We start from the raw sequence: 27,968 nt of genomic DNA, 5'->3' as shown, positions 1-27,968 counted from the left end.
ACTCTTTTCTGTTTTTTAACTGTAAAATTTTGCTTTTTTTCATTCATTTTATATTAAATTGTATTGTTGATGTATTTGAATTTATATTAACCATCTTATTTTGTGCTTTCTACTATTACTACTTCTTTCTCTACCATCCCTATTACCCCCCTACCTTGTTTGAATAACCACAAAATCTGGTATTATTAGTATAGTTTTACACAATCTGTGATTCTTTAGATATGCCTTCATGTTTAACAGGTTCTTTGCTCATAATTTCTCCTTACACCTTACTGTTTTTTTCCCCTAAGTACAATTTCTATTTTTCTAAAAAAAAAAAAAAATCCTTTAGTAGTTTCTTCGTTCAGGGTACGGTTGTGATAACTGAAACAAACATTTCTGCATTCTTATGTGATAGTTTAGCTAGGTGTATAATTCTAGGACATGAGTTATTTCTTGCAATACTTTGAGGATGCTATTCCATTGCCGCTATTAAGAAGTATGTTGTCAGTCTAATTATTATTTCTTTGCAGATAATATGTCATTTATCTTTGTATATAACTTGTCTCTGAAATTCCACTGTGCTGTGTCTAGGTGTGGGTTTTATTTTAATTATCTCACTTGAGGCTTATTTTGATTCCTAAATCTGATGATTCCTATTTTTCATCAGACTTAGAAAAATTTGAGTCATTTTCTCTCCTTCTATTGTTGGATATTTTTATTCTATTTCCTTCCCCCCATCTTTTACCTTACTTCCATTTTTCTATCTCTTTATCCTTTGTTGCTTTTTGTGTGGTGCCTCATGCTGACTGGTGAGAACCAATTATGTGCATCTCTTCCAACTCACATTCAGTAAGGTCATGTTGGTAGTTTGAAGTTGGACATGATAGTTGCTTCAGATAGTTGTTTCAGATAGTTGTACCATAGAAACCAGCAAATTCTACAAGTCAGAGTTTTGCTTCCTCCTACATCCGAGAGCTGGCTTATTAGCCCATCACTAGTTAGATCTGTCTTCTAGTTCATTAATTCTCTCTCAACTCTGTCTAATCAATAGATGATGTCTAATCCATCAATTGAATTTTCTTTTTATTTCATTGACTATACTTGCAATTTTGAAGGAAAATATGGCTTTTTTCAACAATACTATTTTCTCTTATTTCTTTGTATTTTTATCAAGTTTCAATTTCTTCTTCATAATGATAATTTTAAATCATTTTATAACCTCTATACAAAACTTTATTAGTTTTTTAGAGCTCTAATCATTCTATTTTTATGTCTGCTGATTTTGCTTAAAATTGATTGTTTTATAATTTTGGATTGTGAACTCATCTTTAGAGTTTTATGTTAATATTCCAATATGAAGTTACCAAATATCACAAGAAGTATAAGTTGGAATCTCAATCCTACATGAAGACTTTCTCACCACTATAAATTCTCAGAGGAGACTTTTCCTCCTTTACCCAGAACCCAGACCAAAGAAACAAACTTAAAAAAAATTTTTTTCCTGTTTCTCAAAGTGGTTTTTTCTTGTCAACTTTATCATGGAGGGTGCAATCTTTCAAGAGTCCCAACAACACAAAGGGACGTCAAGCCCACATTCTCACATCATGCAGCCCCAAGACCCATTGCAATCTCCACAGAGCTGTTAAAACCCAAACCCCTTGATTGGCAAGATTACCACCCTCACTATAATACCCTGTAGTCAGAACATCAAGTCACACTTGCCAGTTCTGTTTTCTTTCATTATCCTTCCTTTCCTCCTCCTCCTTCTTCTTTGTCTCTTATAATTCCTTGTACTTTTTTTGTGAGATTAACTATGAATTTGACAAGATATTTGTTCTTTGCAGGGGCACAGTTTTCAGATTTTTCTAATCTGCTGTATTGCCAGAAATGTAACTCTCAGCTCTAAGATATTTTTTTCTTATTCCAGAATTTAAGGTTTAGAAAACTGAAAATGGTCCATATCCTATTAGGGAGAAGGTGGTGGTTTGTTGGCAAGAAGTCAGAGCTCTGGTGATATTTTGGAAATCATCCTTAGAGGATTGTAGGTTTAGTTCTATTTGGTTGGTAAAGACTCAACAATTTTTCCCCAAACAGTTAACCTTGCTTCCTGACATCATGGGAGTCTACCCAGCTGGGATTTAACTATGGCTCTCAGAGATTTTTCTGTAAACAAGAATATTTATAATTTCATCTATTAGACATATTTATGCCTCATTTCAGATCGAGCCTATAGAGTTTCACCTTATAGAAAGTCAGGGATGGAAAGATTTTAGAAGTTAGTTAGTCTAACCCCTCATTTTACATATGAGAAATTGGACTCAGAAGCATGATGGGATCAGTTCCAGATCACACAAGGTGATAGAAGGAGAGCTGAGACTAGACCCCAGGGGTCTTGACTCTCTCTCCAGGGCTTTCCCCATCCAACACAAAACTTCTTTTTAATATGGTGTATTATAAATTGGGCTAGCCTACATGGCACAGAGTGACCAAAAACCCAAAGAGTACCTATCGCAATACCTGGCACACAGCAGAAACTCCATAAATTTAAGTTCCCTTTCCTTTAGTTTCTTCCATGTATTAGTTCCATGTGGCTCCCATGAAATTGCCACAAACTTGATGATTTAAAACAACAGAAATCGATTCTCTCACAATTACAGGAGGCCAGAAATTTAAAATTAAGATGTTGGTAGGCTGCACTCTCTATCTGGAGGCTCTAGAGGAAAGTCTGTTCCTTGCCTCTTTCAACTACTGTTGGCAATTGTTGACTTGTGGCTGCATCATTCCAGTTTCTGCCTTGTCTTCATATCACCTCTGATCTTCCTCTACCTCTCTCTTATAGGATACATGTGATTGCATTTAAGGACCGCTCATGTAATCCAAGATAAGCTTTTCCTCTCAAGATCTTTCATTTAATCACATATTTTGCCATATAAGAAAATATTCACAGGTTCTAGGAATGAAGAGGAGAATATATCTTTGGGAGGCCACTTTTTCTGCTTACCACACCCAGAGGCCATCTGACTATATTTCCAAGGTTCTGCTTTTTTTTCCTTTCCCCAGGGATAGTTTATTTTCTATTCTCAAGTACATTATTTGGTCTTGAAACACACTTCATTCTTCCAGACCTGCTTGTGCAAAATGATTGCTTGCCTCAATAGCTCTATTCCTCTGCAGTGAAGATTAAATAATGTTATTGGTGCTGCTGGTCACTGTGACATAAAGTAGGCACCTACTTTGCACCAGGCCATGTTGGCCCATGAGGCCCTCATCATCTGTTGTGGATAGTTGACAGTATCATGATTGTTATAAGTACTAAGGCACAGAGGCTGTGAGAGCATGGGGATGTAGAGATCTGGCGTGCAGATGCAGGCGGCCACTATATGTGAGTCTCCATCGACCTGGCTAACACGGTTTGTCTGCCTCACCTTCGTGATTCCCTGAGACCCTGCCCCACCCAAATTTCAGGTACACCCAAGCCACTTCAAGTGGCTTTTCCATACAAATGGCCTGAATTGAATTATGCTGAGGACTTTCCTAAAATCTCTCAAAGGTTCAAAACACCCAAACAAGCAGCATCTGGCTTCAGCATATTTTGTACCTCTTGCTGTGCATCTCAAAGCCTGGCACTAGCAGCAGCTGGTCTTGGTTTATGGCTTGGCCTGTCAAAGTACTTCCAAACCCAGTGTGGGCGGCAGCCATCTGCAGATTGTTTTGTTGCTCATGCCAGGTGGCCCCGGGCAGGGCACAGGCTATGGCTGAACTTGGCCTGTGGTGTGGCCCCTCCCAGGAACCACTAGGGCTGACATTCTTGGTGGCCAGCTTCAGACCAAGTAGGAGCATCACCCAGCCACCTCCAAGGATGACACACCCAAGAGCAGACTGTGTAGGCACCAGAGCCCTGCTAAAGTGAATCCTGCTCCATAGTGTCAGCCCCTGCACAGCAGCTCCTCTACTGGGGTTATGGCCAGTTTTCACAACCAATCAGCCTGAGGGTCAATCTCTCCTATTGACATACATACAACAAACAAGGCTCAAGTACAACAGAAGAGCACACACAACCCACACAAGGGACACATCTGGAGCACCTGGCTCAGGTGACCAGGAAGACTGTGCCACTGGACCACACAGGACACCTACTGCACAAGGTGACTCTACTAAGACTAGGAGACATAGCATCCCTACCTAATACATAGAAACACATATACATAGGGAGGCAGCCAAAATGGGGAGACAAACATGTCCCAAATAAAAACAAAACCAAAAACAGAACAAAGCTCCAGAAAAAGAACTAAACAAAATAGAGACAAATAGTCTATTAGACTCAGATTTCAAAACACTGGTTATAAGGATGTTCAATGATCTCAGTGAGAACTTCAACAAAGAGATAGGAAACATAAAAATGGAGATAGAAAACATAAAAAAAGAACTAGTCAGAAATGAAGAATATAATAACTGAAATGAAGAATACATTAGAGGGAATCAACAGTAGATTAGAAGAAACAGTAGATTAGAGGATCAAGTCAGCAATTTAGAAAATAATGTAGCAGAAAACACCCAATTAGAACAGCAAAAAGAAAAAAGAATCCAAAAAATTAAGATAGTTTAAGGAACGTCTGGGACAACATCAAGTGTACCAACATTCACATCATAGGGATACCAGAAAGAGGAGAGAGAGAACAAGGAATTGAAAAACTATTTGAAGAAATAATAATGGAAAACTTCCCTAACCTGATGAAGGAAATGGATAGTCAAACCCAGTAAGCACAGAGAGTCTCAAACAAGATGAATCCAAATAGGCCCACACCAACACACATCGTAATTAAAATGTCAAAGTTTAAAGACAAAGAAAGAATCTTAGAAGCAACAAGAGAAAAGCAGTTAGTTACCTATAAGGGAACTCCCATAATACTGTCAGCTGATTTCTCAACAGAAACTTTGCAGGCCAGAAGGGATTGGTACAAAGAATTCAATGTGATGAAAAGCAAGGACCTACAACCAAGGGTACTCTGCCCAGCAAAGCTATCATTTCAAATAGGACAAAGTGCTTCCTAGACAAGAAAAAGCTAAAGGAATTCATTACCACCAAACCAGTATTACAGGGGGTGCTAGAGGGACTTCTTTAAGATCAAAAGAAAAAAAAAAGACAAAAAATATGAATAATAAAATGGCAATAACTACATATTTATCAACAATTACTTTCAATGTAAATGGATTAAATGCTCCAATCAAAAGATAGGGTGGCTGAATGGAGAAGAAAATGAGATCCTTACATATGCTGCCTATAAAAGATTCACTTCAGATTAAAAGACTCACACAGACTGAAAGTAAAAGGATGGAAGAAGATATTTGTGAAAATAGAAACAAACAAACAAACAAAGATGAGGTAGCAATACTTATACTACACAAAATAGACTTTAAAACAAAGGCTATAAGAAGAATAATCTCACTTCAGGATATTTACCTGAAGAAACCCAAAATGCTACTACAAGGGGACGTGTCTATCCATATGTTCATTGCAGCATTGTTTACAATGGCCAAGATATGGAGGCAGCCTTGATATTCTTTGATGGATGAGTGGATAAAGAGTACATGGTATATACACAGATTAATATATATAATGGAATGTTGCTCAGCCATGGAAGGGAATGAATTCTTGTTATCTCAGATGGCATAGATGGACCTGGAGGGTATCATGCTGAGTAAAGTATGTCAGATAGAGAAAGACAGATGCAATATGGTTTCACTTATATGTGGAATCTAAATAATAAAATAAACAAATGAAACAGAAACAAACTCATAGATACAGAAAACATTTTGAGGGTTGCCATATAAGAGGGGAATTGGGGGTGTGGGTGAAAAAGGGGCAGGGGTTAAGAAGTACAAATTAGTTGTTACACAGTAGTCGTGGGTTGTAGGGTATAGCATAAGGAATATTGTCAATAATATAATAACTATATATAGTGTCAGATGGGTACTAGATTTATCAGAGTGATAGGTGGGAGGTGGTTGGAGGGTAGGATGAAAAATGTGAAAAGATTAAGAAGTACAAATTTGTAGTTAAAAAATAGTCATGGGGATGTAAAATAAAGCATGGGGAATATGATTAATAATATGGTAATAACTATGTATAGTACCAGGTTGGTACTAGTTAGGGGAATCTCTTCTTAAATTATATAAATGTCTAACCACTATGCTGTACACATGAAATTAATATAAAATAATATTGAATGTCAACTGTAATTGAAACATTAAAAAGGAGGGAAAGGTGAAGGGGAATAAGGTTAAAATGTCCAGGTATAAGACAAATAAATCATGGGGATGTGATATACAGCATAGGGAATATAGTCAATAATATTGTGATAGCTTAGTACAGTGTCGGATGGTTGCTGGACTCATCATGGTGATCACTTCTTTTGGTGCATAAATGTTCAGTAACTATGATATGTACCCCAAATCAATATAATATTGTATGTTAGCTATATTTTAATAAAAATCTTTAAAAAATAACATTATAAATAACATATGAATTTAGAGATAAGAGACACAGCCTGTGCCCCGAATTAAGGAGCTCATAGTTGAATAGGAGAGGAATATAAGCCAAACAAGTGCTAACATAAAGGATGATGAGAGTTTTTTTAAATTAAATTTATTGGGGTGACAATTGTTAGTAAAATTACATAGATTTCAGGTGTACAATTCTGTATTACATCATCTATAAATCCCATTGTGTGTTCACCACCCAGAGTCAGTGGTGGTCTCCTTCCATCACCATATATTTGATCCCCTTTACCCTCATCTCCCACCCCCCACCCCCCTTACCCTCTGGTAACCACTAAACTATTGTCTGTGTCTATGAGTTTTTGTTTCTCATTTGTTAGTCTTGTTCTTTTGTTGTTTTAGGTTTATATACCACATATCAGTGAAATCATATGGTTCTCTGCTTTTTCTGTCTGACTTTTTTCACTTAGCATTATACTCTCAAGATCCATCCATGTTGTCACAAATGTTCCTATATCATCTTTTCTTACCGCTGAATAGTATTCCATTGTGTATATATACCACAACTTCTTTATCCATTCATCTATCGAAGGACAGTCTGGTTGATTCCATGTCTTGGCCACCGTAAACAAAGCTGCAATGAACATTGGAGCACACGTGTCTTTATGTGTAGATGTTTTCAGATTTTTTGGGTAGATACCCAGGAGAGGGATTGCTGGGTTATATGGTAATTCTATTCGGAATTTTTTGAGGAACCTCCACACTGCCTTCCATAACGGCTGCACCAGTCTGCATTCCCACGAACAGTGTATGAGGGTTCCTTTTTCTCCACAGCCTCTCCAACACTTGTTACTATTTGTCTTGTTGATGATAGCCATTCTGACTGGGGTGAGGTGATATCTCATTGTGGTTTTTATTTGCATTTCTCTGATGATTAGTGATGTTGAGCATTTTTTCATATGTCTATTTGCCATGTGTATGTCCTCTTTGGAGAAATGTCTCTTCAGGTTGTCTGCCCGTCTTTCAATTGGGTTGTTTGTTTTTTTGTTGTTGAGTTTCATGAATTCCTTTTGGATATTAGCCCCTTATCGGAGGCACTGTTTGCAAAAATCTTCTCCCATTCAGTTGGTTGCCTCTTTATTTTGTCGATGGTTTCTTTTGCTGTGCAGAAGCTTTTAAGTTTCATAAAGTCCCATTCATTTATTTTAGCTTTTACTTCCCTTGCCTTTGGAGTCAAATTCATAAAATGCTCTTTGAACCCAAGGTCCATAAGTTTAGTACCTATGTTTTCTTCTATGCAGTTTATTGTGTCAGGTCTTATGCTTAAGTCTTTGATCCATTTTGAATTAATTTTGGTACATGGCGACAGGTAGCAATCCAGTTTCATTCTTTTTTTTTCTTTCTTTTCACTTTTCAAATCTTTATTGCCCATATACTTTTTTTTATTATTATTTTTTAAATTTATTGGGGTGACAATTGTTAGTAAAATTACATAGATTTCAGGTGTGCAATTCTGTATCACATCATCTATAAATTACATTGTGTGTTCACCACCCAGAGTCAGTTCTCCTTCCATCACCATATATTTGATCCCTCTTACCCTCATCTCCCACTCCCCAACCCCCTCAGTTTCATTCTTTTTCACGTGGCTATCCAATTCTCCCAGTACCATTTATTGAAGAGGCTGTCTTTTCTCCATTGTATGTTTTTTGCTTCTTTGTCAAAAATTATCTGTCCATATTTATGTGGTTTTATTTCTGGGATCTCAATTCTATTCCATTGGTCTATGTGTCTGTTTTTCTGCCAATACCATGCTGTTTTGATTATTGTAGCCCTGTAGTACAAGCTAAAGTCAGGGAGTGTGATACCTCCAGTATTGTTCTTTTTTCTTAAGATTGCTTTGGCTATTCGGGGTCTTTTGTGGTTCTAAACAAATCTAATGATTTTTGTTCTATTTCTTTAAAAAGTGCCATTGGGATTTTGATGGGGATTGCATTAAATCTGTATATTGCTTTGGGTAATATGGCCATTTTAACTATGTTGATTCTTCCAATCCATGAGCACGGAATATCTTTCCAATTCTTTGTGTCTTCTTCAATTTCTTTTAAAAATGTCTTATAGTTGTCAGCATATAGGTCTTTCACATCCTTGGTTAAGTTTATTCCTAGGTATTTTATTCTTTTTTGCTGCAATTGCAAAAGGAATTGTTTTTTGTATTTCTCTTTCTGAGATTTCATTGTTAGTATATAGGAATGCAATGGACTTTTGTATGTTGATTTTGTAGCTGGCAACTTTACTGTATTCGTTGATTGTTTCTAATAGCTTTTTGGTGGAGTCTTTAGGGTTTTCTATATATAGCATTATGTCATCTGCAAAGAGTGACAATTTAACTTCTTCATTCCCAACTTGGATGCCTTTTATTTCTTTCTCTTGCCTGATTGCTCTGGCAAGGACTTCCAACACTATGTTGAAAAGCAGAGGTGATAGGGGACAGCCCTGTTGTGTTCCTGAATGTAGAGCAAAGGGCTTCAGTTTTTCACCATTAATTATGAGATTAGCTGAGGGTTTGTCATATATGGCCTTTATTATGTTAAGGTATTTTCCTTCTATACCTATTTTATTAAGTGTTTTAATCATAAATGGATGTTGTATCTTTTCAAATGCTTTTTCTGCATCAATTGATATAATCATATGATTTTTGTTCTTTATTTTGTTTATGTGATGTATCACATTGATGGATTTGTGGATGTTGAACCATCCTTGTGCCCCGGGGATGAACCCCACTTGGTCGTGATGAATAATCCTTTTAATGCATTGTTGTATTCGATTTGCTAGAATTTTGTTTAGGATTTTTGCGTCTGTATTCATCAGAGATATTGGTCTGTAGTTTTCTTTTTTGGTATTGTCCTTACCAGGTTTTGGTATCAGGAGAGAGTTTTGATAGAGGGATGGCCAAGGTCTTGAAGGAGCGCAGAGAAGGCCACACCCAACATAGGCTGGTGTGGGGGACAGGGAGCAGAGCTAGTTCAGAAGGGCTTCCGGGAGGAAGTGGTTTGGGAACTGCATCTTGAAGAATGAGTGGAGATAGTCAGGCAATAAGGGGAAAGAGGAGAACATTCCATACAGAAGGAGAAAGGCATGGAAAGCTACAGAAAAGCAAGAAGGGATTGGCATGAGCCTTATCGTCTTTCATGTCATGTTCCTCACTGTGCCCATCCATCCAGCCATCCCCTCACCAAACATTGGCTGAGCTCCCACGCCTGTGCCCTGTTGTGTTATGCTGAGTGTTACACAAAAGGTACTCCCAGTCCCGATGCTTATGTACGAATCTCATGGTTGAGGTGATGACAGAGCTAAAGTTTTCACTCAGAAGTCCTGCGTCAGATATAAGTGGCTTCATTTTCCTGAAACTTTTCTCCGCAGGGACTTTGACCTCAGACCCCTACGACTTTGCCAACTCCTGGGCCCTGAGCAGCGGAGAACAGCGGTGCAAACGGGCATCCCCTCCCAGCAGCTCATGCAACGTCTCCTCTGAGGAAACGCAGAGGGTGAGTGCAGCCCAGGCTGGCTGTGTTCTGGATGGTGTGGGTATTCTGGAATTAAGAGGCAGAAAGACATCTGATCTCAGGTCCTCCATTTTGCGGAGAAGTGGGCCTCCCTCTGTGGGTCCTTTTGGCTGTTCAATGTAGGGTTCCCATGGGTCCCTCTCCTCTTGAAAACCAACTGTGGCTACAGTCTGGTTCACTCTAATACTGTTCTGGGCCTGGAACTCTAAAAATCGGTCCAGTCTAATGAGTCCAATGTGTTGGTATAGTGAATGACTCTATTTTTCTACTTTATACTGCGAAGCCCTCTTTCTTGCCCCAAATATTGCCATCATCGCCTGCCACCTGTCTGAAATTCTGCCAATATAGAACCATTCCTTTTTAGGTTCTTAATAAGTGGTTGTTTAAAGTACAAATAGGAGGGGGAAGCCCCAAGCTCTTACCACCACAGCAACAGGAAGGGGGTTACTTCCGGGAAGCTGGGGGTGGGGTGGGGGAGGGGTGGGATGGGACTGAAGTGACCAGCTTGTATGTTGTCATCGTTTCCTGAGGTACCGTAGCAAATTATCTTAAATTTAGTGGTTTACAACAACATAAATGTATTTTCTCACAGTTTTGGCGTTCAGAAGACTGAATTTAGTTTCCTTCGGCCAAGATCAAGGTGTGGGCAGGGCCTGGCTCCCTCAGGGGCTCTGGGGAGAGTCTCCCCTTGCCTCTCCCCGCCCTAGTCCTTGGCTTGTGGCTGCCTCACTCCAGCCCTAGTCTCTGTGGTCACATGGCTTCCTCCTAATCTGTGTGTGCCTGTGTCCCTGAGACTCAGTACAGAAGGTGGCACCTCCTATCCTTCCCACACAGCCCCATTTCTACCTGTTTGGCAGCTAGTTAGCGGCTCTTTCTCCTTCAGACTTGCCTTTTATGATCCCCCAAACCAGAACCTCCCACTTGGAGAGAAGAGGGTGTGTGGGAGGGAATGCGCAGTATTGCACGCTGCCTCCACCTTCTCTGCAGATGGAGATGGCCTTTGTGCTTCCTGTGTGGGCTGTTGGGAAGATGACACTTTAGACCAGGAAAGACCTCCTGGTGTTTCCCCACTGTCTGTGTTCCCACTGGAGTGCCTGCACGTGGAGACAGGAGTGGGGAGAAGCAGGCCGAGCTCACACGGCACTTTCAGCATAAGCTCCCAAATTCATTCTTTTTCTCCTCCCTCCTCCCAATTACCACCACATTCCTTTTGGGGAGCTGAGTCCCATTTGAAGTTAGAAGGACAACAAGGTACTTCAATGATCCACACTGAGGAGTGGGTGAGGGACAGAGACCAACTTTCCTTCTAGAGCTACCTATTAAGCAGGTGAATTTCAGACTGAATGCCCTCAAGGAATCATGTGCGGGGGAGGGGTTGGGGGCAACGGGAGAGGGCTTTTATCATTTTTTTCTTTTATTTCCAAACTTACAGTTCTGTGGTTGGCTGGTGGCTCCCCCTCTCCTGCCCTTCAATGTCCCTAGGCAGCTGTGAGATTCGGGTAGGGGTGCCTCAGCTGATGGGATGGGACTGGCGCTCATGCTTGTACCCTAACACAGAGTCAGCCCTTTGAGGACATGTGGGCTTTGTCTCATTGTGTTTTGCAAACACAGGCCACCAACTCAGTGCTGGAAAAATGTTCTCTCACTCTCGGATTACAAGGGGATACATTCATTTATCCATAGAAGTAGAAGGTAAAGACAGGATTTTCAAATGGAGAACCTGACCCAGTTGAGGGGGAAAACCGATCGCTTTTGTCTCCTGGAGATAAAGGAGAGGGAGGGAGAATCCACAGAAGCCTTGTTTTGTCTCTGGGGTGCCTTTCAGTGGCTCCAGCTGCAGGTTTACTACTCACTTTGTCTCCTGGGGTGTGTTACAGTCCTTACTAACCAATGTCCTGGGAGCAGCTTAAAAAATTGGTTACCAAGGTCTTAGTGCTGAGCGGAGGCCCCAAACATGCCAGACCTCCCAAGGCACAAGCTTCTCCAAGCTCAGAACTCTAGGTTGCAGATTGTTTACCTGAGAAGAGAGGCCAGGCTTTGTCTCAGCCAATCAGGCTGTACATGTTCGTGACTGGGGCACCCTCATTGGCTGGGGAGCCCATGACTCATCTCCTGGGAGGTGATTAATATAGTCATTGGAACTGTTCACAGCCGGCTTAGTCCCACTGGGCCGGGTTCAGAAATCAGGTCTGGTAAATGGGATCGTTTACAAGTGCTTGCCAGTGTGGCTCCAAGGTCTTGTGCAGTGGCAGAGAGTATTGTATCGGGCAGACTACACGGACCTAAGAACTTTCCTTGAGAGCCGCCAGAATCTGTTCTCTCGCTTCTCTGGTGCTTCCCTGCCTTTTCAAGGCAGTAGCATGGAGCCAGCTCTTTCTGAGAGCCAGGTCATATTACTTCTACCTAGGGGATGAATGTTTCCTTGTTATGCCAACAAAACCCAGAGCCTGTCTGCTGGGACTGTTAATGGCTTGTTTGAGTGCATGCAAATTTGCTGTTTTCTCAGCTTTTCAAACAGAAGGCAGGGCTGCTGGAGTCTGGAGCTCAGGGCCAGACCTGTTAATAAAAACCCCAAGCTCTAAGTGCTCAAATAATTGATGTTAATTTGCAGGCAACTCTACTGCGCAAGGAACATTTTAGAAAGAACCTTAGGTTGCCTTTTTCTTTAAAACAAATTTAAATTCTGTCCTTCTGGGGAATGTCAGCAAGGGCTAAACTCTTTATAAAGGGATCTTGTTTTCGTCCTGCAGTCCCATCTGCAATGTGAAGGCCGTGGCTCCAGCAGACTGGACTAGCCCATACAGGGCCCTTGCTGATTAGAAAGAGGAAGCCCTTCCTTAAGACACTTTACCACCACCTGCTGGGAAATTGCATCATAAACATTATACATGTACATAGACTGTACGCACACATATATGATGTCTGTGATGTGAATGGTGCTCCCTCGGGCGTGTTGCCACTGTGCACTCTATATGACCTGCAGAACTACACTCGATGGCCATGGCCCTGGCCGCGCTTCCATGGGGAGGGAGGGGCACAGTCGCTGCAACCATTCCCCTCCTCAGGGTCAATTCCCCCAACGTGGGTAGGTCATCTCCTGCTTTTGCTGCTGCCGTCTGAATGTGAGGATTCTTCATGCCTCTGGCCCCAACAGTCCTCTCCTTATACCTCCTCAGAGTTGGTGCTCAAGCTGGACAGTCTTTCTTGAGAAGACCGAGTACCCCAGTTATTACTCCACCTTCTAGTGATGAATCATCCTTTAGCAGCATCAACCTCAGGCAGGTGTCTGGAGCAGAAGAAATTTCTTTTCATCAATGTTCGGAATCTGAGGTTCATAAACACTCAGAGGGGGATGAGATTCTAGAAGCTATCTAGTCCAGCCCCCTGCCCGTTGCCTGATGCTCTCCACAGCTCTGTCCAGATAGACAGGTGACACCGTAACCTTAACTTTAAGAGTCAAGTCTTTGAGACATCCTTGCTGGGATCTTCCCAGCTCTCTTACAGAGCTCAGCCCTACGTAGCCTTCCTTGGCTCTCCTTTCTTTTTATCCCCCTTTGAAGCTAGGTGGCCCTGAATACTGGAGTGGCAAGATTATTTTATCTGGTTTCACCAGGTCTTATGCAGGTGTTCCCGTCCAATTGTACTCCCATCAGTTATATAACAGTCTCAGATTGCCTGTTTTCCACTGGCTTTGAATTTAGTGTTTATTTAGTAAAAACAATCCTTATTCCTTTTGTTCTCTTGCTGCTCATGTCTTCACAGTTTCTCCCTATTCTGAAATAGCGTGCTGTTCATGATGCTCTCCCCTCCAGGAAGTCACCTGTCCTGCATAAGCTAATATTTGTAAATACTCATGTGTACTTTAAATAACCACAACATGTCTCCTCAATAGCACAAAGAGGCACATAAAATACCCATTCAGTCGGGGACAACATCATTCATTCTTCATGTCCTCATGAAATATTGCCCAAGCCTTTTACTTGCAAAGTAGGTACCCAGCTCTTTGTATTATTTCTGTCCACAGTGTGCTGGGAGGGAGCTCAGGCCTACAGATGGGTGAGTTAAGCACAGAACTTGGCGGAGGTGCCAAGGGCCCTGGCAGAGCTGGGGGGCTCACTGGCCAGGCCCACTCCTGGCATCCTGCTTTCGTTCCCTGACTTTCCATTCACTTAATTGGGTGTTTGGCTTGGAGTAGACTTTTCTTAGCGTTTGGGAAGCCATGTGTTACATTCATTTGCTTGGTAGAATAGTTGTGATTCATAGAGAGACCGATTGTGGTCAGAGCGTAGCTGGTCCAGGGTTAGCCTTGGTAACCCAGGACCCCCAAAGGAGTAAGCCGTCAGATGACAGCACTGTGACCTGGCCTGGTTTTACAGACAAGGTGCCCACTCACTATGTCTCACTGATGCTTAGCTCGGAGTTGGGGTTTGAACACAGGCGTGCACACACCCGCACACCTTTATCCCTGTGGCAGAGGGAGAACTGCTCTCTCGAGCCTTATGGAGGCTAAGGAGTGAGGATGTATTTCACATGCTTTGCCGAGGTCCAAGGATCTAGGGTGTGGTCCCTGGTTTCACTTGATCCTCTGTGTCCTCGTGCACTTATGTCCCTGCTCTGCATCTCAGTCTTCCGTTTCTACGGTGGGCTCTACCCAACACTGACTGAGTTAGCGCCATTTCCTTTAGAGCAGGTTCACTCCCCTGACTGCAGGCTGGGGGAAGGGACAGTGAACCCATGTGCTTGTGGTGGGATAGGGCGACTGTGGCCACTATGCCTCTGGGGGTCTCGCCTTGTGACAGAGATCAAGGGCTGTCACAAGGTTTCAAAGATTTCCCTCAAATTAAGCTGAACATGGCCTTTTAGGGTACTTATTTGACAAACGCTCAAGGAGGGTTAAACAAGGTCCTAGTACTCAAGCTTTCAGTTCATGTGCTGCCGAAACACAACAATCTCAAAATCCTTTAACAAAGTATTTCCCGAGTGGCTTTCTTTCCCTTTTCTTACCCCCTGGTGAGGACGAGAACGAGTGAGAATCCGATGGTACCCACTAGTACATATTTATCGAAATGTTGTGTATGGATTGGGTGACTAAAACTGTGCAAGGTGGATTTGTCATCTTATTCAAGGGACAAGACATATAGGAAACTTGAGCAACTATGAAAGAGAGCCACACATGCTATCTAGGGTAGAAAATGGTGAATTGCCAAAAGAATGGTAAGTGGGAGGGCGGCTTGGGGAGTCAGCTCTGTGATAAGAGCCGATTATCTTTCCTCACTGGGAGCAGAATGGGTGGAGGGTTCCGTCCCCAGGGCTCAGGCAGACCCCACACTGGGAACCCGGGCCTGGTGCGTGGCTCATGCCCTCCCAGCCAGCTGAGCGCTCTCTTGATCCCTGAAAGTGGCTCAAACACCTCCCAAGAGATGAGGGCAGAGGGTGAGGAAGGTCCTTTGGGGGGTTGGGGACTTCTGACATATCCAGTTACCCTACTTCTCATGAGGGCTGTACCCTATCTCAGAGAGAGGAATGTCTAACTCTGAAAAAACCATCCATTTGTTTGAAATCTATCAACCAGTTTCACGGGGTCTTTGCGAGCCTGCTTTTGGAATGTGGGTGGGAATCCCAGGCCAGTCAGGAGTTATAAATAGACTCAGCAACCCGCCCATACCCTTCCTTGCAGGCTGACCAATGAGAAATGATGCCCTGCCCCAGGGGTGAATTCTTGAACCCACTACTTTGGACCAGTTCAGGCTCTAGGCGCCTCCACACCTCCTCCAGGGGCAGTTGCAGGGCACCCACACCAGCGCTGGAAAGATCAGGGCCTCGCTGAACAATCTTGCACTTCATACATTAGCCTCTCCTTTCTTTGTTCACTTCAGTCCTAAGAATGCTTCCCTCCTTTCTCCTTTGTCAGCTGTTTGGGGTCTAACACAATAGCTAAGCTTCAGATCTCTTGCTGCTACTCCTCTGCCACGGGGGAAATGTGCTTCTTTTCTCTCCCCCTCCAACCAGCGTGGCATCTCCAGGAAAGAGGCCTGGCGTTCTTTAATGAACTGAAAATATGATTAAGATTGATGGGGCTGGGGCTGGAGCTCGCTGGCTGTTTCTGGTATCACAGACAAGCGATGAAGGCAGATAGAAGGGACCGATGCCGGGCATTGGAGCGGGGAGATGCTGGAAGTGTGTCAATTAGCCGACCATCCTTTAGTCTCCCTGCCAGAATGTTTTAGCAGGGAGCTGAGGAGAAACCATTTTCGAGCTGTTTGGCTAATATTGACAGCCTGCTAATGATAACAGTTATAAGTCCGTGATTGCCTTCCTGTGTAATTTCATTTAATTTTATTTTGTGGCATCCACCTAAGGTAGGTATTGCGATTTATGTTAGGAGTAGGTTCCTCTATGAGTTACAGGACTCCTAAAGTAATAATGGCTTATACAATGTAGAAGTTTATTTCTTTCTCATTGTAAAGAAGCGTGGGGTGGGATGTCCAGGTCTGGTATAGGATCCCATCCATATGCTGGGATCCAAGGTCCTTCTGTTTCATTTCTCTGTTGTCATCAGCACGGGGCTTCTGCTTCATGGTCCAAGATGGCAGCTCAAGCCTCAAGCATCACAACCACATTCCAGCAGTAGGAAGAGAAGGGACTGAGAAGCACCCTCTCCTTGTGAGAATACTTCCTGAAAGTTGCACATGACCTTTCTGCTTATATTCTATTGGGTTAAGCTTAGTCACATGGCTATTTCTGGCTGTAAGGGAGGCTGAGAAATGGAATCTTTATTCCCATTGGCTATGTGTCCAGGGAAAAATGGAAAACTGACTAAGAAAGAAGGGAGGAATGTATCCTGGACAACTTTCAATCCCTTCCACACCCTTCATTAATGGGTGAGGAAATAAACGTACCAAGAGGGGACGTAATTTTTCTAAAGTCACACACTTGGGTAGTGAGAGGGTTGGGACTTCAGCCCAACCAACCTTTTAAAACCTGTACTATATGCCCTGTATGACACTGTCTTCTAATCTGATTGTTTGGAAACAAGGTGAGGAAGGGTGAGTGCATCAAGGGCGGGAAAGACCATGTAAATAGTGGTTTGGTGGCAGGCAACTGGCCTGTGCATAGAATCATGGTTTGAGTCCTATTCTGTCACCCTTTCACTAATCCAGCAGTTTGCAAAAGGTTTAATTTCAGGACCCCTTTACACTCTTAAAAACGATTGATGCCAAAGAGATTTTGTTCATGTGGGTTGTATCTATTGATGTTTACTATATTAGCTATTAAAACTGAGCAACTTAAAACATCAATTAATTTTAAAAGTAATAAACATTATACAGAGGGTGCCAAAAAATGCATACACATTTTAAGAAAGGAAAAAACTATTAAAATTACGCTGATGGTAACCACTTTGAGTACCTCTTGTAATTGCAGAAGTCAAACGTGACTTGTATTCATCTTTTGTTATCGGTATATATTGAGTATTACAATTTTAATACATTTTTTTCTTTTCTTAAAATGTGCATACATTTTTTTTGGCATCCTCTATATTTAACATGAATAACATCTTTTAAATAAAAATAACTATAAATTCCAAGCAAAAAATGTTTAGGGAGAAGAATGGCATTGTTTCACAGTTTTGCAAATCCCTTCAGTGTCCAGCTTAAGAGAAATCAGCTGGATTCTCGTAACCGCTTCTGCAATCAGTCTGTTATGTTATCACAAATCACATAGCCTCTGGAAAATTCCACTGTCAACTTGCGAAAGAATGAGAGCAAAAAGGGCAAATGGCATCTTAGTATTATTATGAAAATGGTTTTGACCTGTTAGACCCTTGAAAGGATCTTGAGAGTCTGTAGGGATCCCTGGACTAGATTTTTGGAACTGCTGACCTAGTAAATTCTTCATTCTCTCCATGCCTCAGTTTCCAAATCTGAAATATTGTATTTATCTCACCTTTCTCTGAGGAAGTTTGGGTTCTTTGAACGTGTCTTCAGGCCTCTGAAAGGTCAGTTTGTGGGAATGAGCGATGAGGTAGTCTCTGAAACAATGTTGTTTATTCAGGAAACCATCAGTAATGTTATGAGATGGGGAGAAGAGAGAGATGAACTGGACAGGTAGGCAGGCGTCAGAGGAAGGCCTGGCTTCGTTGCCTTCCTAATAAGCCGGAACTTGGCCCTCTAAGCTGGGGTGGGACACAGTCATATTTGCCTTTTATATCGACCTGGACACGCTTCTGGAGACCTAGAAGCCACACAGCCAATGCTTGTTGAGTGAAGGTTTGGTCACCTCCTACCTGCTGATGTCCTCACCCTGGGTCTGAGAGGATACTATGTCGGCTCCAACTTGGGCTTATTTCTGTGGAGATGTCTTGTCTTGTCTCAGGAACGGGCCTGGGTTGACAAGGCAAGGCTACCTGTGGTGGAATGGAGAAGCCTGGGAGGCAGGGATAATAAGCTAGATGTGACACCGTGCTGCAGCTATGGGGTCTGGCAGTCCTGCCTGGCTCTCAGACTGTGGTCACCCTAGTAGGCCAAGTGCAGGCCAGGGCTGAAGAGGAAGACTGGAGGGCAAGATGGGGCAGACTTTTCCTTTTGTCTCTGCCGAGAAAGAAATCCTAGCCAGATTTCAGGTGCAAACGTAGAGGCCAAAAGAATTGTTCTAAGAAGGAAGGTGGCTGTTTCTATAGAAATCCACTCCCATCCTGCAGATGAATAATCAGAAAACACCCTTCTTACTAAGGCTTTCTGTAAACCATTTAATGCCTCAAGGGACCTCCCAGGAAATGCTAGAGTACTGTTCCCACTTTTTCTCTGAGCAGGAAAAACACAGACTGGGGCCAAGGGGAGATGGGCCGTGCTGGACCTGCCCACTGTTGCTCTGACAGGGGAGGGGCCGCTGAACTCCTCTGGCTGTCCTGCTGGTGAGAGCCCTAGGTGACTGGTCCCTGTGCCTGCGGGAGTTAGTCCTGTGGTGTAGGGATGGCTCCAAGCCACTATCCTACAGCCCAGGTGATGGCAGCAATCGTTGGAAAAGACCCATGGAGTTGCCTTTTTGGATGTTCCCTGGTTCCAAATTGTGGGTGGAGAAAGAGGTAGGCAAGAGCTGAGCATCTGGCCCTCTCAGGGATGCCCTCAGCTGCCCTTTAAGAGTCCAGTAACCTTACTTTCTGAGTGGCAGGTGGTTTGGCAGAATGGAAAGGACTAGCCACAGGCCTCAGCCTCCTCCTCTGAGCCTCAGGAGAGTCTTAGACCTGCCTATTACAAAGCAGTGTGGGGCCTCCCCCATACCGCATTAGAAAGAAACCCACTTTGTTCTGTAGGGGTGTGACCCTCCCAAATCAAAGATTAACAAAAGCAGATCCTCGGTTCGCCATGGAGCACTCAAGGTAGTAGTGAAATGATAATGTCGAGATGGGACAAAGATGTCCTTCTGTCCTTCTGGTGACCTGCTCATCATGCTTGAGGCTCAGCCTAATGGCCGGAGGAACAGTGGAAGGGATTTCTCTGGTGGTCAGGGTATCGTGATGATGATATGGGGCCGTTGATTGAAGCTAAACCTTTGGTGCATTATTCCATTCAGTCTTAACCTTAGTCTTTTCAGGTGGGCACTGCACTCATTATCCCCATTTTCCAGAGGAGGCAGTGTTTAGTAAACAGCCCAAGGTCACAGCGCCAGCACCGGGAAGAGGCTGAACTTGGGTCTGGGCCTGTGAAGTCACAAGAAGTCTAGGGCAGGACTCTTTCTGGCATTGTCTTCAGAAACCTCAGTTTCTCCTGTGTTAAATGCTCGGGGTGGCCAATGGAAGGATGCGTGTCAGCACCTGACACCTCGGTGTCACGGGGCCCATGACAGCAGTCCTCGTTTGTCGATTGCCATTTCACTCAGGACACCCTTCTCCGACGAGGGAGAAATTGTGCATCAGTCCCCACTGCCAGTGAGTGGAAGAGTTGGGCACAAGTTTAATGCTTTTCTCAGCCACACAGCAGGTGTGGTGTCTCCATCCTGACGTAAGTCAGAAGGGTGGGGTCACGGAGGGGGTACTGCTGTCAGCAGTTGGCCCCCAACATGCAGAGCTGCTAATCATCTTCACCTGCAAGCCCTTGATGCAGCTTTGCAGTTCAGTAGCTCATGTGGCTGCTGCTTTTCTAAGATGCAGGGGAAACTAGCCGTGCCTGTCTGCTTGGGCCATCGGGGCCCTGGGCCCCCAGACCACCACTCCCTCTTCCCCCAGGGCCTGCTGCAATCAGGGTGCATCTGTGACATTCTGCCTTACCTGCCTGGTTATGATGGCAGATCTGTGCAGTCCCGGCAGGGGACAGGGTCCCAGCTCAGCGCCAGGACACAGGTTTCCCTAGGACCAGAGCACGGTCCTGTCTCCCTGGTGCTGCCGGGGTGTCTTGTGGATGCTGAGCAGTGCTAGGTCAGATTTCTATTCCTCCATGCTCTCTATGGTGCCCCAAAAGACAAGACCCACCAGACCCTGGCTCCTCCTGGCTCTTGGTTTTTGCAGGCTTGCTCTGGCCATCCTTTGTACAGTGTGAGCAGACTGGATTTGCTCTGGATTACGCTCCAGGGCTCAGCCCTACGTACTTCTTTCTTTTCAGCTGAAGTCCTTTCACAAACTGCTGGTTTCCAGTCAGAGAGCATATCTAAGCATGAAAGAAATGATGCACCCAGTGGGGGTCATTTCCAGCGACAATACTGTATCGTGTCAAATCAAAGACATCGTCGATTCTAAGACACATCATTGTTCCATATATATCACTAAGAAAGAAAAAGCTGCCAATTCAAGTGTAATATCAATTGTAAGCTGCACTCCAATCTCAGAGATATAAAACTGTGGAAAAGATGTGCATTTAGAATCATTAAAACACAGAATGCAGAGATGTTTACAAATGCAGCATAGGAGTGTTTACACTAATGTGTTCAGGAGTAATCAGTGACAACAGCTCCAAGCCTGCCTTGTGTCATTGCGTTGAGGGGATCAACAGGCTGGTAAAACCCAGGAATAGCCCTTGCCCGAAAGGACATCTCTGGTATAGTTCATAGAATCCTAGCGTAGTTTGGTGATGGGAACTGGTTCCGTCTGGTCCCACGAATCACCTAGGGAATGTTTGAAAAAGTGTACTCCATCCCCGTCAGACTGGATTTTAATCTCTGGGGGTAAGGCCCAGAAATCTCTACTTTATAAAACTCCTTGTCCCACCTTCTCGTTTATAGTGTAGGGGACCAAGGTCAGGTAGGGGAGGTGATTGGGGCAGTGCAAAACAGAGGCTGGTCAGCATCCTGAACTCTGCGCCCTGAACTCCCCTCCTGGGGAATTCCACATGAACTCCAAGTTCAGTGTCCTTTTCACTATTTTCTTTCTCTGCTCTTTCCCCTCAGAGGACAATGCCTGCCACCAGTTCAAGGGCCTTGGACTCTGCAGTTCCTGGGCTCTGCAACCTTAGTCTCCATACACTTCACATAGCATGAGTCCAATCTCTTTTCTTTGATTGATGGACTGTTTAATTTGATAACTATTGATAAGTACCTATTAGGTGCCAGGCACTGTCTCCATGAGGGAACTTCTCCGGTTTTCAGGGCAGGGCTAGGTCTCCACAGAGCCACATTCAGGGGACATGAAGTAAATGTACTAACAAGCCACGGCCACAGGCTGCCGTCCTCATTGAGGTGACATCTCTTTCCTGCAGGGCTTATGGGAGCAGTGCCAGCTGCTGAAGAGTGCCTCAGTGTTCGCCCGCTGCCACCCTCTGGTGGACCCTGAGCCTTTCGTGGCCCTGTGTGAAAGGATTTTGTGCACGTGCACCCAGGGGCAGAGGTGCCCTTGCATCGCCCTCCTGGAGTACGCCCGGGCCTGCGCCCAGCAGGGGATGGTGTTGTATGGCTGGACAGAGCACAGCGCATGCCGTGAGTCACTGCCCACCCTCCCCGGCTAGGGAAGAGTGCTGTCTGTCTTGGGGTGTCTCTCAGGAAGCAATCAGTCTGTGTCACAATTGTGTGCCTTTACCACACCCCAGCCAGACACTGCCTGCAAAGCCACCATGTTTCTGGACCCACTTTCTGCACAGCCCCTGTCTTTTGCCACCTGGTCACAGGGGGCGTGCCCTCTCTTAAGGGCTGTGGCAAGGCTTGAAAGGCCTTCTCAAGGTCCCCGTGGTCATTTCTCCTGCCTCTGTTCTCACGTCATGCCTTGCTTGGTTCCTCATGACTCCTTCAGGAAATCTATCCCGTAGGCACTAAAACATTCTCTGCCTCCGAATAGAATCTCAGCAGTGTGGCAACTTCAGGTAGTATCTGTCTGACTGCCTGTCTGACATGACGAGGAGCAGGGAGGTGGCCAAACCATCCACAGCTGATCCTGGAGAGCCTGGCAGGCTTTTATTAAGTTCTTCCCTTTCATTAAATCAGCCTTCACTCTGCCAGGCCCAATGCTCCCCATTCCCTCCACCTCACCTCCTGGCACCCGTGGTTTTGATTTTCTAATCTCATTGTGTCCCGAGTCACCATCCCTAAATTATCATAATTAAGTAGGAGCTTGTCTGGTTGGTCACCTTGTAAGAAGCCTCCTCTCTCCCCAGATTTCCCACTGATCAAAGCCTGCAGGTGGACAGCCAGTCTGTAATAATTACACAGATCACGTGGACTGATAGAGATGGGGAAGCCGGCCAAATATTTACACCACACACACATTTTTTAGGTTGTGTTTTTTCAGCTTATACATTAGAGCTTTTCATCTTTGCTGTGGGGTGTGAGAAAGGTGGCTATTAGCCACTGGGTTCTCCTCTGTAAAGTGGAGGGGCTGTTTTTTTAGGTCTTTGGAGGTAGGGTGGGGTGATAACTGGTGTATCTTGGAGGAGAACCGGTTTGTGGCAATTGTTTAGTGTTATGAAACCCAGAAAAGAGTTCCAGTCCTTCAGTTGGCCTGAACATCCGTCAGCCAACAGGGTTGGAGAGAGAGAGGAGAGCGAGCCTTCGCCCGCAAGTAGCGGGGTCCAGCAGGGAGGGCTGACGCTTAGGTAATAAGCTCTGAAGGCAGTCCTGTAGCACAGCGGAAGTAAATACGTACGGAAGGAATATCGCCCATGTGGGGAAGGGGGGCGTGAATGGTGTGTGCCCCGGGCTGGGTGGGGCGTTTGATTGGGACCAAGTTCATGAGGAAGAGGCACCCTCAGTGGAGAATGTGATGAGGACGCCATTTACTCTTTGCTTGGCCCCAGGAGGCCATTCATGTTCAGCTTAGAAGCGTTTGGTATCACCCTGAGAGAGTTTTAGCTGAAAGGGACAGAACATAGGGGAGCAAAAAAAAAAAAAAGCCAAGTTGTTCACAAAGAACAGATGCCCAAGAAGAAAGGGTGGTGGTCCCAGGTGACCCTACTGGGTCTTAACCAGGTCTTACAAGATGGAAGACGTTCCTTCAGAGGTGGGTTGGGTGGGTGGGACAGTTTTGGAAGGGATGTTGGCCATTAGGATGTCCCTGGGGTGAATGGATATGGTCCTTGGGGCCCTGAAAAAAGAGGGAGCAGACGAAGGGGGCATGAGTACAACGTGGCTTGTGAGATGCTGCACGGAGAGAACTGCTCTGGAGAGACTTGTGAGCTTTCTGTTTCAGGACCAGCATGCCCTGCTGGCATGGAGTACAAGGAGTGTGTGTCCCCTTGCACCAGAACCTGCCAGAGCCTTCACATCAATGAAGTGTGTCAGGAGCAATGTGTGGATGGCTGCAGCTGCCCTGGTAATAAACTTCCCACTTTATTTACTAATCCAAGACCTTGCCAGTCCTCGTGGCTTGGGGAAGCCAGATGAAGGCCACTTGTGTTTGTTCCTCATTGCTGAAATCAGAGGCCTTTTATTTATTTTTTTTAAAGTCTCTGTACAAAGTGGTCAGGATTGAGCTGCTATTTATTTTTAATTTATGTTTTCCTGTTGTACTGTATCCATGAAAGCGTGTGTGCCTAGGAAACAGAAGGATGGTCTGGGCCCCAACAGTGACTTTGTTTGGGGAGCACGAGGCCCAATCTGAGAGGCAGTTTTGTTTTCTCAATTAAGTATCAGGGAACGGATCTGGGAGAAAGATATTTTTAAATGTTTCCTGGGTTTGCCATGTGAGCTCAGCTGAAAAAGAGCTTGGAAGTCTTTCTCAGGAAGGACTTTGTGAGCTTTGGTGAAAAACCCTGTTTAATTATTAAGAGTGAGTCCTGTGTGTTTTGTCATGACTTCCTTACTAGAAGACCTTGAACAAAACGCTTGCCTTGATTTCTTCATCTGGCGAATGGAGATGAATTATCTTGCCCTCTCTCTCATGGCGTTAATGTGAAAGCTAGACATCACACAAGTTCTTTGAGCTTCCTGGGAGAAGCACTCAACCTACAGTCATGACTTCCCGACTGAAAGACCTTGAACAAAACTCTTCCTGGTTTTTCATCAAGAGTGGAGAGTAACGATCCCCCTCCCTCATATTGCACTAACGTGCAAGATTGACAGCACAGAACACGTTCTTGGAGCTTCCTGGGAGAAGCCCTAAGCTACCGATCACCCATAGGGATTCTGGTTTTGTGAGATGAGTGATGATGATGACAGTGAGTCTGTGCCTTGATGCCCTTGAACCCAGAGGGACAGCTGCTTGATGACGACCGTTGCGTGGAAAGTGCCGAGTGTTCCTGCGTTCATTCGGGGAAGCGGTATCCTCCCGGCGCCTCCCTCCTGCGAGACTGCAACACCTGGTAATGGGGGCTGCACAGTGTGGTCTGGGAGAGCTAGCTGCCCAGGGGCTGTTGAGGGGGAAACTGGGGCAAGAGGGGCAATGGCAAGTGGAACAGGACCTGGCCTGGGCTGAGGGAGAAGAGGGGGAGATGGGGCAGGTGGTTTGGGGGAGGGTGTGGACGTCAATGATGGGGAGCAAGGATACAGGAGAGATATGTCTAGAGGAGATGGGGTTCAATGAAGCCACGGTGGATGAAACAAAGATGAGGCAAGTTCTTTGGAAAATTCAGAGGAAGAAGGGCCTGGTGATTCTTTACATGCAAACAACATATCTAACTTTCCCCCCAAACTATGCTTTAATAACTGACCCTGTCTCCCCGAAAAGGGACTATGTAACAGTCAGCAAGCCACAGACAGTCCTTCTCTCCTTGAGATCATTTACCTCGTAGGTGGAAAGAGGCAGCAGTGCCCATGGAAACTCACACAGGCCTGCCCTCCATGGCTCTCCATAGCCAGCCTGGGCTGCCGTCTCTGCTTAGCTCAAATCATTTCTTCAAGAAGCTCCTCTGGAGGTTTCCTCTGGCTAACTTCACCTGTCCTCTGCACACAGGAAAAAGAGCTCCTCGTTTGGTGTCCAGGCCTCTTCCCTTTGCTGGCTTTCCCTGCTTGGCCGTCTTCCAGGAGTTTCCAAGGGCTGCCCAACAGGGTTCTTGGTGTTACCCCTTCCGACAGCTCCCTTCCTGTCTTCCACCAGCTGTGTGTGTGTGTGTATGTGTGTGTGATTGCGTAGTGCCTGGGTAGGCACATTGGATTACCTAACGTTTTTATTCTGTCTGTCTCTCTGGCAGGTTGCAGGGTTTCTTCCCCTAGGCATTATCTCCAAGATTCCTCTGTGACCAAAGCCCTGTCCTGCACACCTTTACCTCCATAAAGCCCCGTTAGGCTCAGGTCCTCTCTTCTCCCCGATTTCTTAGTTTGGGGGCTGCGGTGTGTGCGGGGAGCTCTAAACCTGCCCATGTCCTGAATTTGCAGCACTACCCATAACGTGTGTGTCTCTCCTCAACAGCATCTGCCGAAACAGCCTGTGGGTCTGCAGCAATGAAGATTGCCCAGGTAGGCCACCGTTTCCTCTTCCCCTGGATGCACCCTTGTGACCCAGCTCTGGGTTCAGGTACCAGCTGTGCTAACCCACTCATGGGCCAGTGGAGGGAAGCCCTACAGTGGCTGAAAGGGGAGAAACATCTGAGCTAAGGTTTTATTGTCCTTTCCTTATCACCTGTTTGCTCAGTGGGTTAAGGTTACATAAGCTATAAAAACTGTAAGGCCACGGTTCATGAAACAAAGATGACTCAAATTCTTTGGAAAATTCAGAGGAAGAAGGGCCTGGTAATTCTCTGAAGGGAGAATTTCTTGAAATGCCTGATGTGAAGACCTTGACATGGTCCAAGAGCAAGGAATATCAGGCCACAAAATGATTCCTCCTACCCTGTCCCCACTGTGGAAAATCTACTGAGGAAAAGTTGCATTATAATCTCTGCCCTTTGCTTTCCCTTCTGTTTTGCCCCAAACTCTATTTTACGTACTGCAAACTTTGCCCATTCGAAGCTCTCATCTGCCTCACCCCCAAGGACCCTGGCTCTTCTCCTGATGTTTTCTCCTTTGTGGTCACTCGTGTGACGTTTGCTATGTGTTAGACACTATGCCAAGCACTTTACATGTATCACCTCATCACAACAACCTATGAGGCAGGTACAATTTATTTCCATTGTATGGAAGAGGAAACAGACCCAGAGAGGTTAAATAACTTGCCCAAGGCCACACAGCTACTAAGCAACAAAGACAGGACTTAAACTCACAACTGCCAGACTTCTACTTTTGTCCTTCCCTTTGCTGTCCCTCCTAGTCAGTGATCCATCCTTTTGCAGGAAGATCTTTACATCCTTCATGAGCTCTGGAGAGGCTCCACACTTAAAGACCAGCTCAGCCTTTGCTCGCATGGTAGATGCTACTTTGTGGGTCCTCATGTTTATAGAGTGCAATAAAATATTGCAAGGCAAACAACCAGATAACAACAGGCTTCCTTCCCTGTATCCCCAAGAGGCCACATTGGCTTTGGTGGGCCAGCAGGGGGCTGAGCTTGGATATCTGGGATCATATTTGGGGTCTATGGCTTTAGGGTCACTTAGGACCTTACCCAGTACCCACTATACTGGGAAAATTCTGGAACTAAATGGAAAGTGGTCACTAAAGATAGGTCAATTAATCTGGCCAAGGGATGGCCAAGCAGCTAGTTTATCTTCTGTGCAATTCTTGAAGGAAGCAGGGAGGACAAAAGATTGCTCTTGCAAGTGATGTCAGTGCTCCAATTTAGCATAATCACACCCTGTGAAAGACCTAAGGAGCCCTTTGAAAGACATGAGGTTGCTGCAGTTGACCTGTGAAAAAACTTTTAATATTTAAATAATAACCATTCACTGTATAAGATCTGTGAGCCACAGTAGATGGAATTAGGAATTTAGTTTATTGTGTTTTGTCAGATTGACTACCAGATTAGGAATTCTCAATAACTACTTTCTATAGGAAGGGTCTTCCATCCATCCATCCATCCATCCATCCATCCATCCATCCATCCATCCATCCATCCATCCAACGGTTACTTGAATACCCCTGTGTACATGATGGAATGCTTGGTCTGTGGCAGACAATATAATCCCTTGGTCTTCAATTCAAAAATTAGAAAACAGCTTCAAAATTTTTTTCTTGAAGCTTTGATGGGAAGATCACCAGTTCCAACTCTGTGTTTCACTGACTGTTTTGATATTTGGCCAACAACACCACTAAGCTATTGCTCTGCATATTCAAAGCCTCTGACCCTTTATTTCTAGTTCTGGAGTTTAGTTGGTTGCTGCCTCCCAGTCCATTGCTACCTGTAGCACACAGGTGTATTTCTACACCTTGCCATGATTCAGCTGTTAGTGGGGCTGTCTTGTGCCCCCAGTGGGATAATTGTTGGTAGAGCTTCTGATGGGAAGGTTCTGGAAGGGGATATGCTTGGCTCTACTAGTGAAGCAAAGAGCAGGTTGATGCTTCTCCACAGTCCCTGGAAAAGCTGACGTTGTGAGTCATAGAAATAGAGAGCTGGGATTTGATTCTCTGGAATAAGATGAGAGTGTACTAACTTTTAACTGTCTATTACTCTGTAACAAATTACCCCCAAACTTATCAAGC

At 44.6% G+C, this 27,968-nt stretch overlaps 1 protein-coding gene across 1 annotated transcript in view; it reads left to right on the top strand.

Moving 5' to 3' along the window:
• Nucleotides 1-27,968, top strand: part of VWF (von Willebrand factor) — a 138,187-nt gene that overhangs the window by 15,290 nt on the left and 94,929 nt on the right. The window contains exons 6-10 of the mRNA XM_033116665.1: nt 9,904-10,028; nt 21,731-21,947; nt 23,650-23,772; nt 24,649-24,760; nt 25,807-25,853. Of these exons, the coding sequence (XP_032972556.1) occupies nt 9,904-10,028; nt 21,731-21,947; nt 23,650-23,772; nt 24,649-24,760; nt 25,807-25,853 (624 nt within the window). The remainder of the gene's footprint in view (nt 1-9,903; nt 10,029-21,730; nt 21,948-23,649; nt 23,773-24,648; nt 24,761-25,806; nt 25,854-27,968) is intronic.

The sequence above is a fragment of the Rhinolophus ferrumequinum genome, chromosome 10 (genome assembly GCF_004115265.2).
Source record: "Rhinolophus ferrumequinum isolate MPI-CBG mRhiFer1 chromosome 10, mRhiFer1_v1.p, whole genome shotgun sequence".
NCBI lineage: Eukaryota > Metazoa > Chordata > Mammalia > Chiroptera > Rhinolophidae > Rhinolophus > Rhinolophus ferrumequinum.
This window is presented reverse-complemented; position numbering and strand designations above follow the sequence as displayed.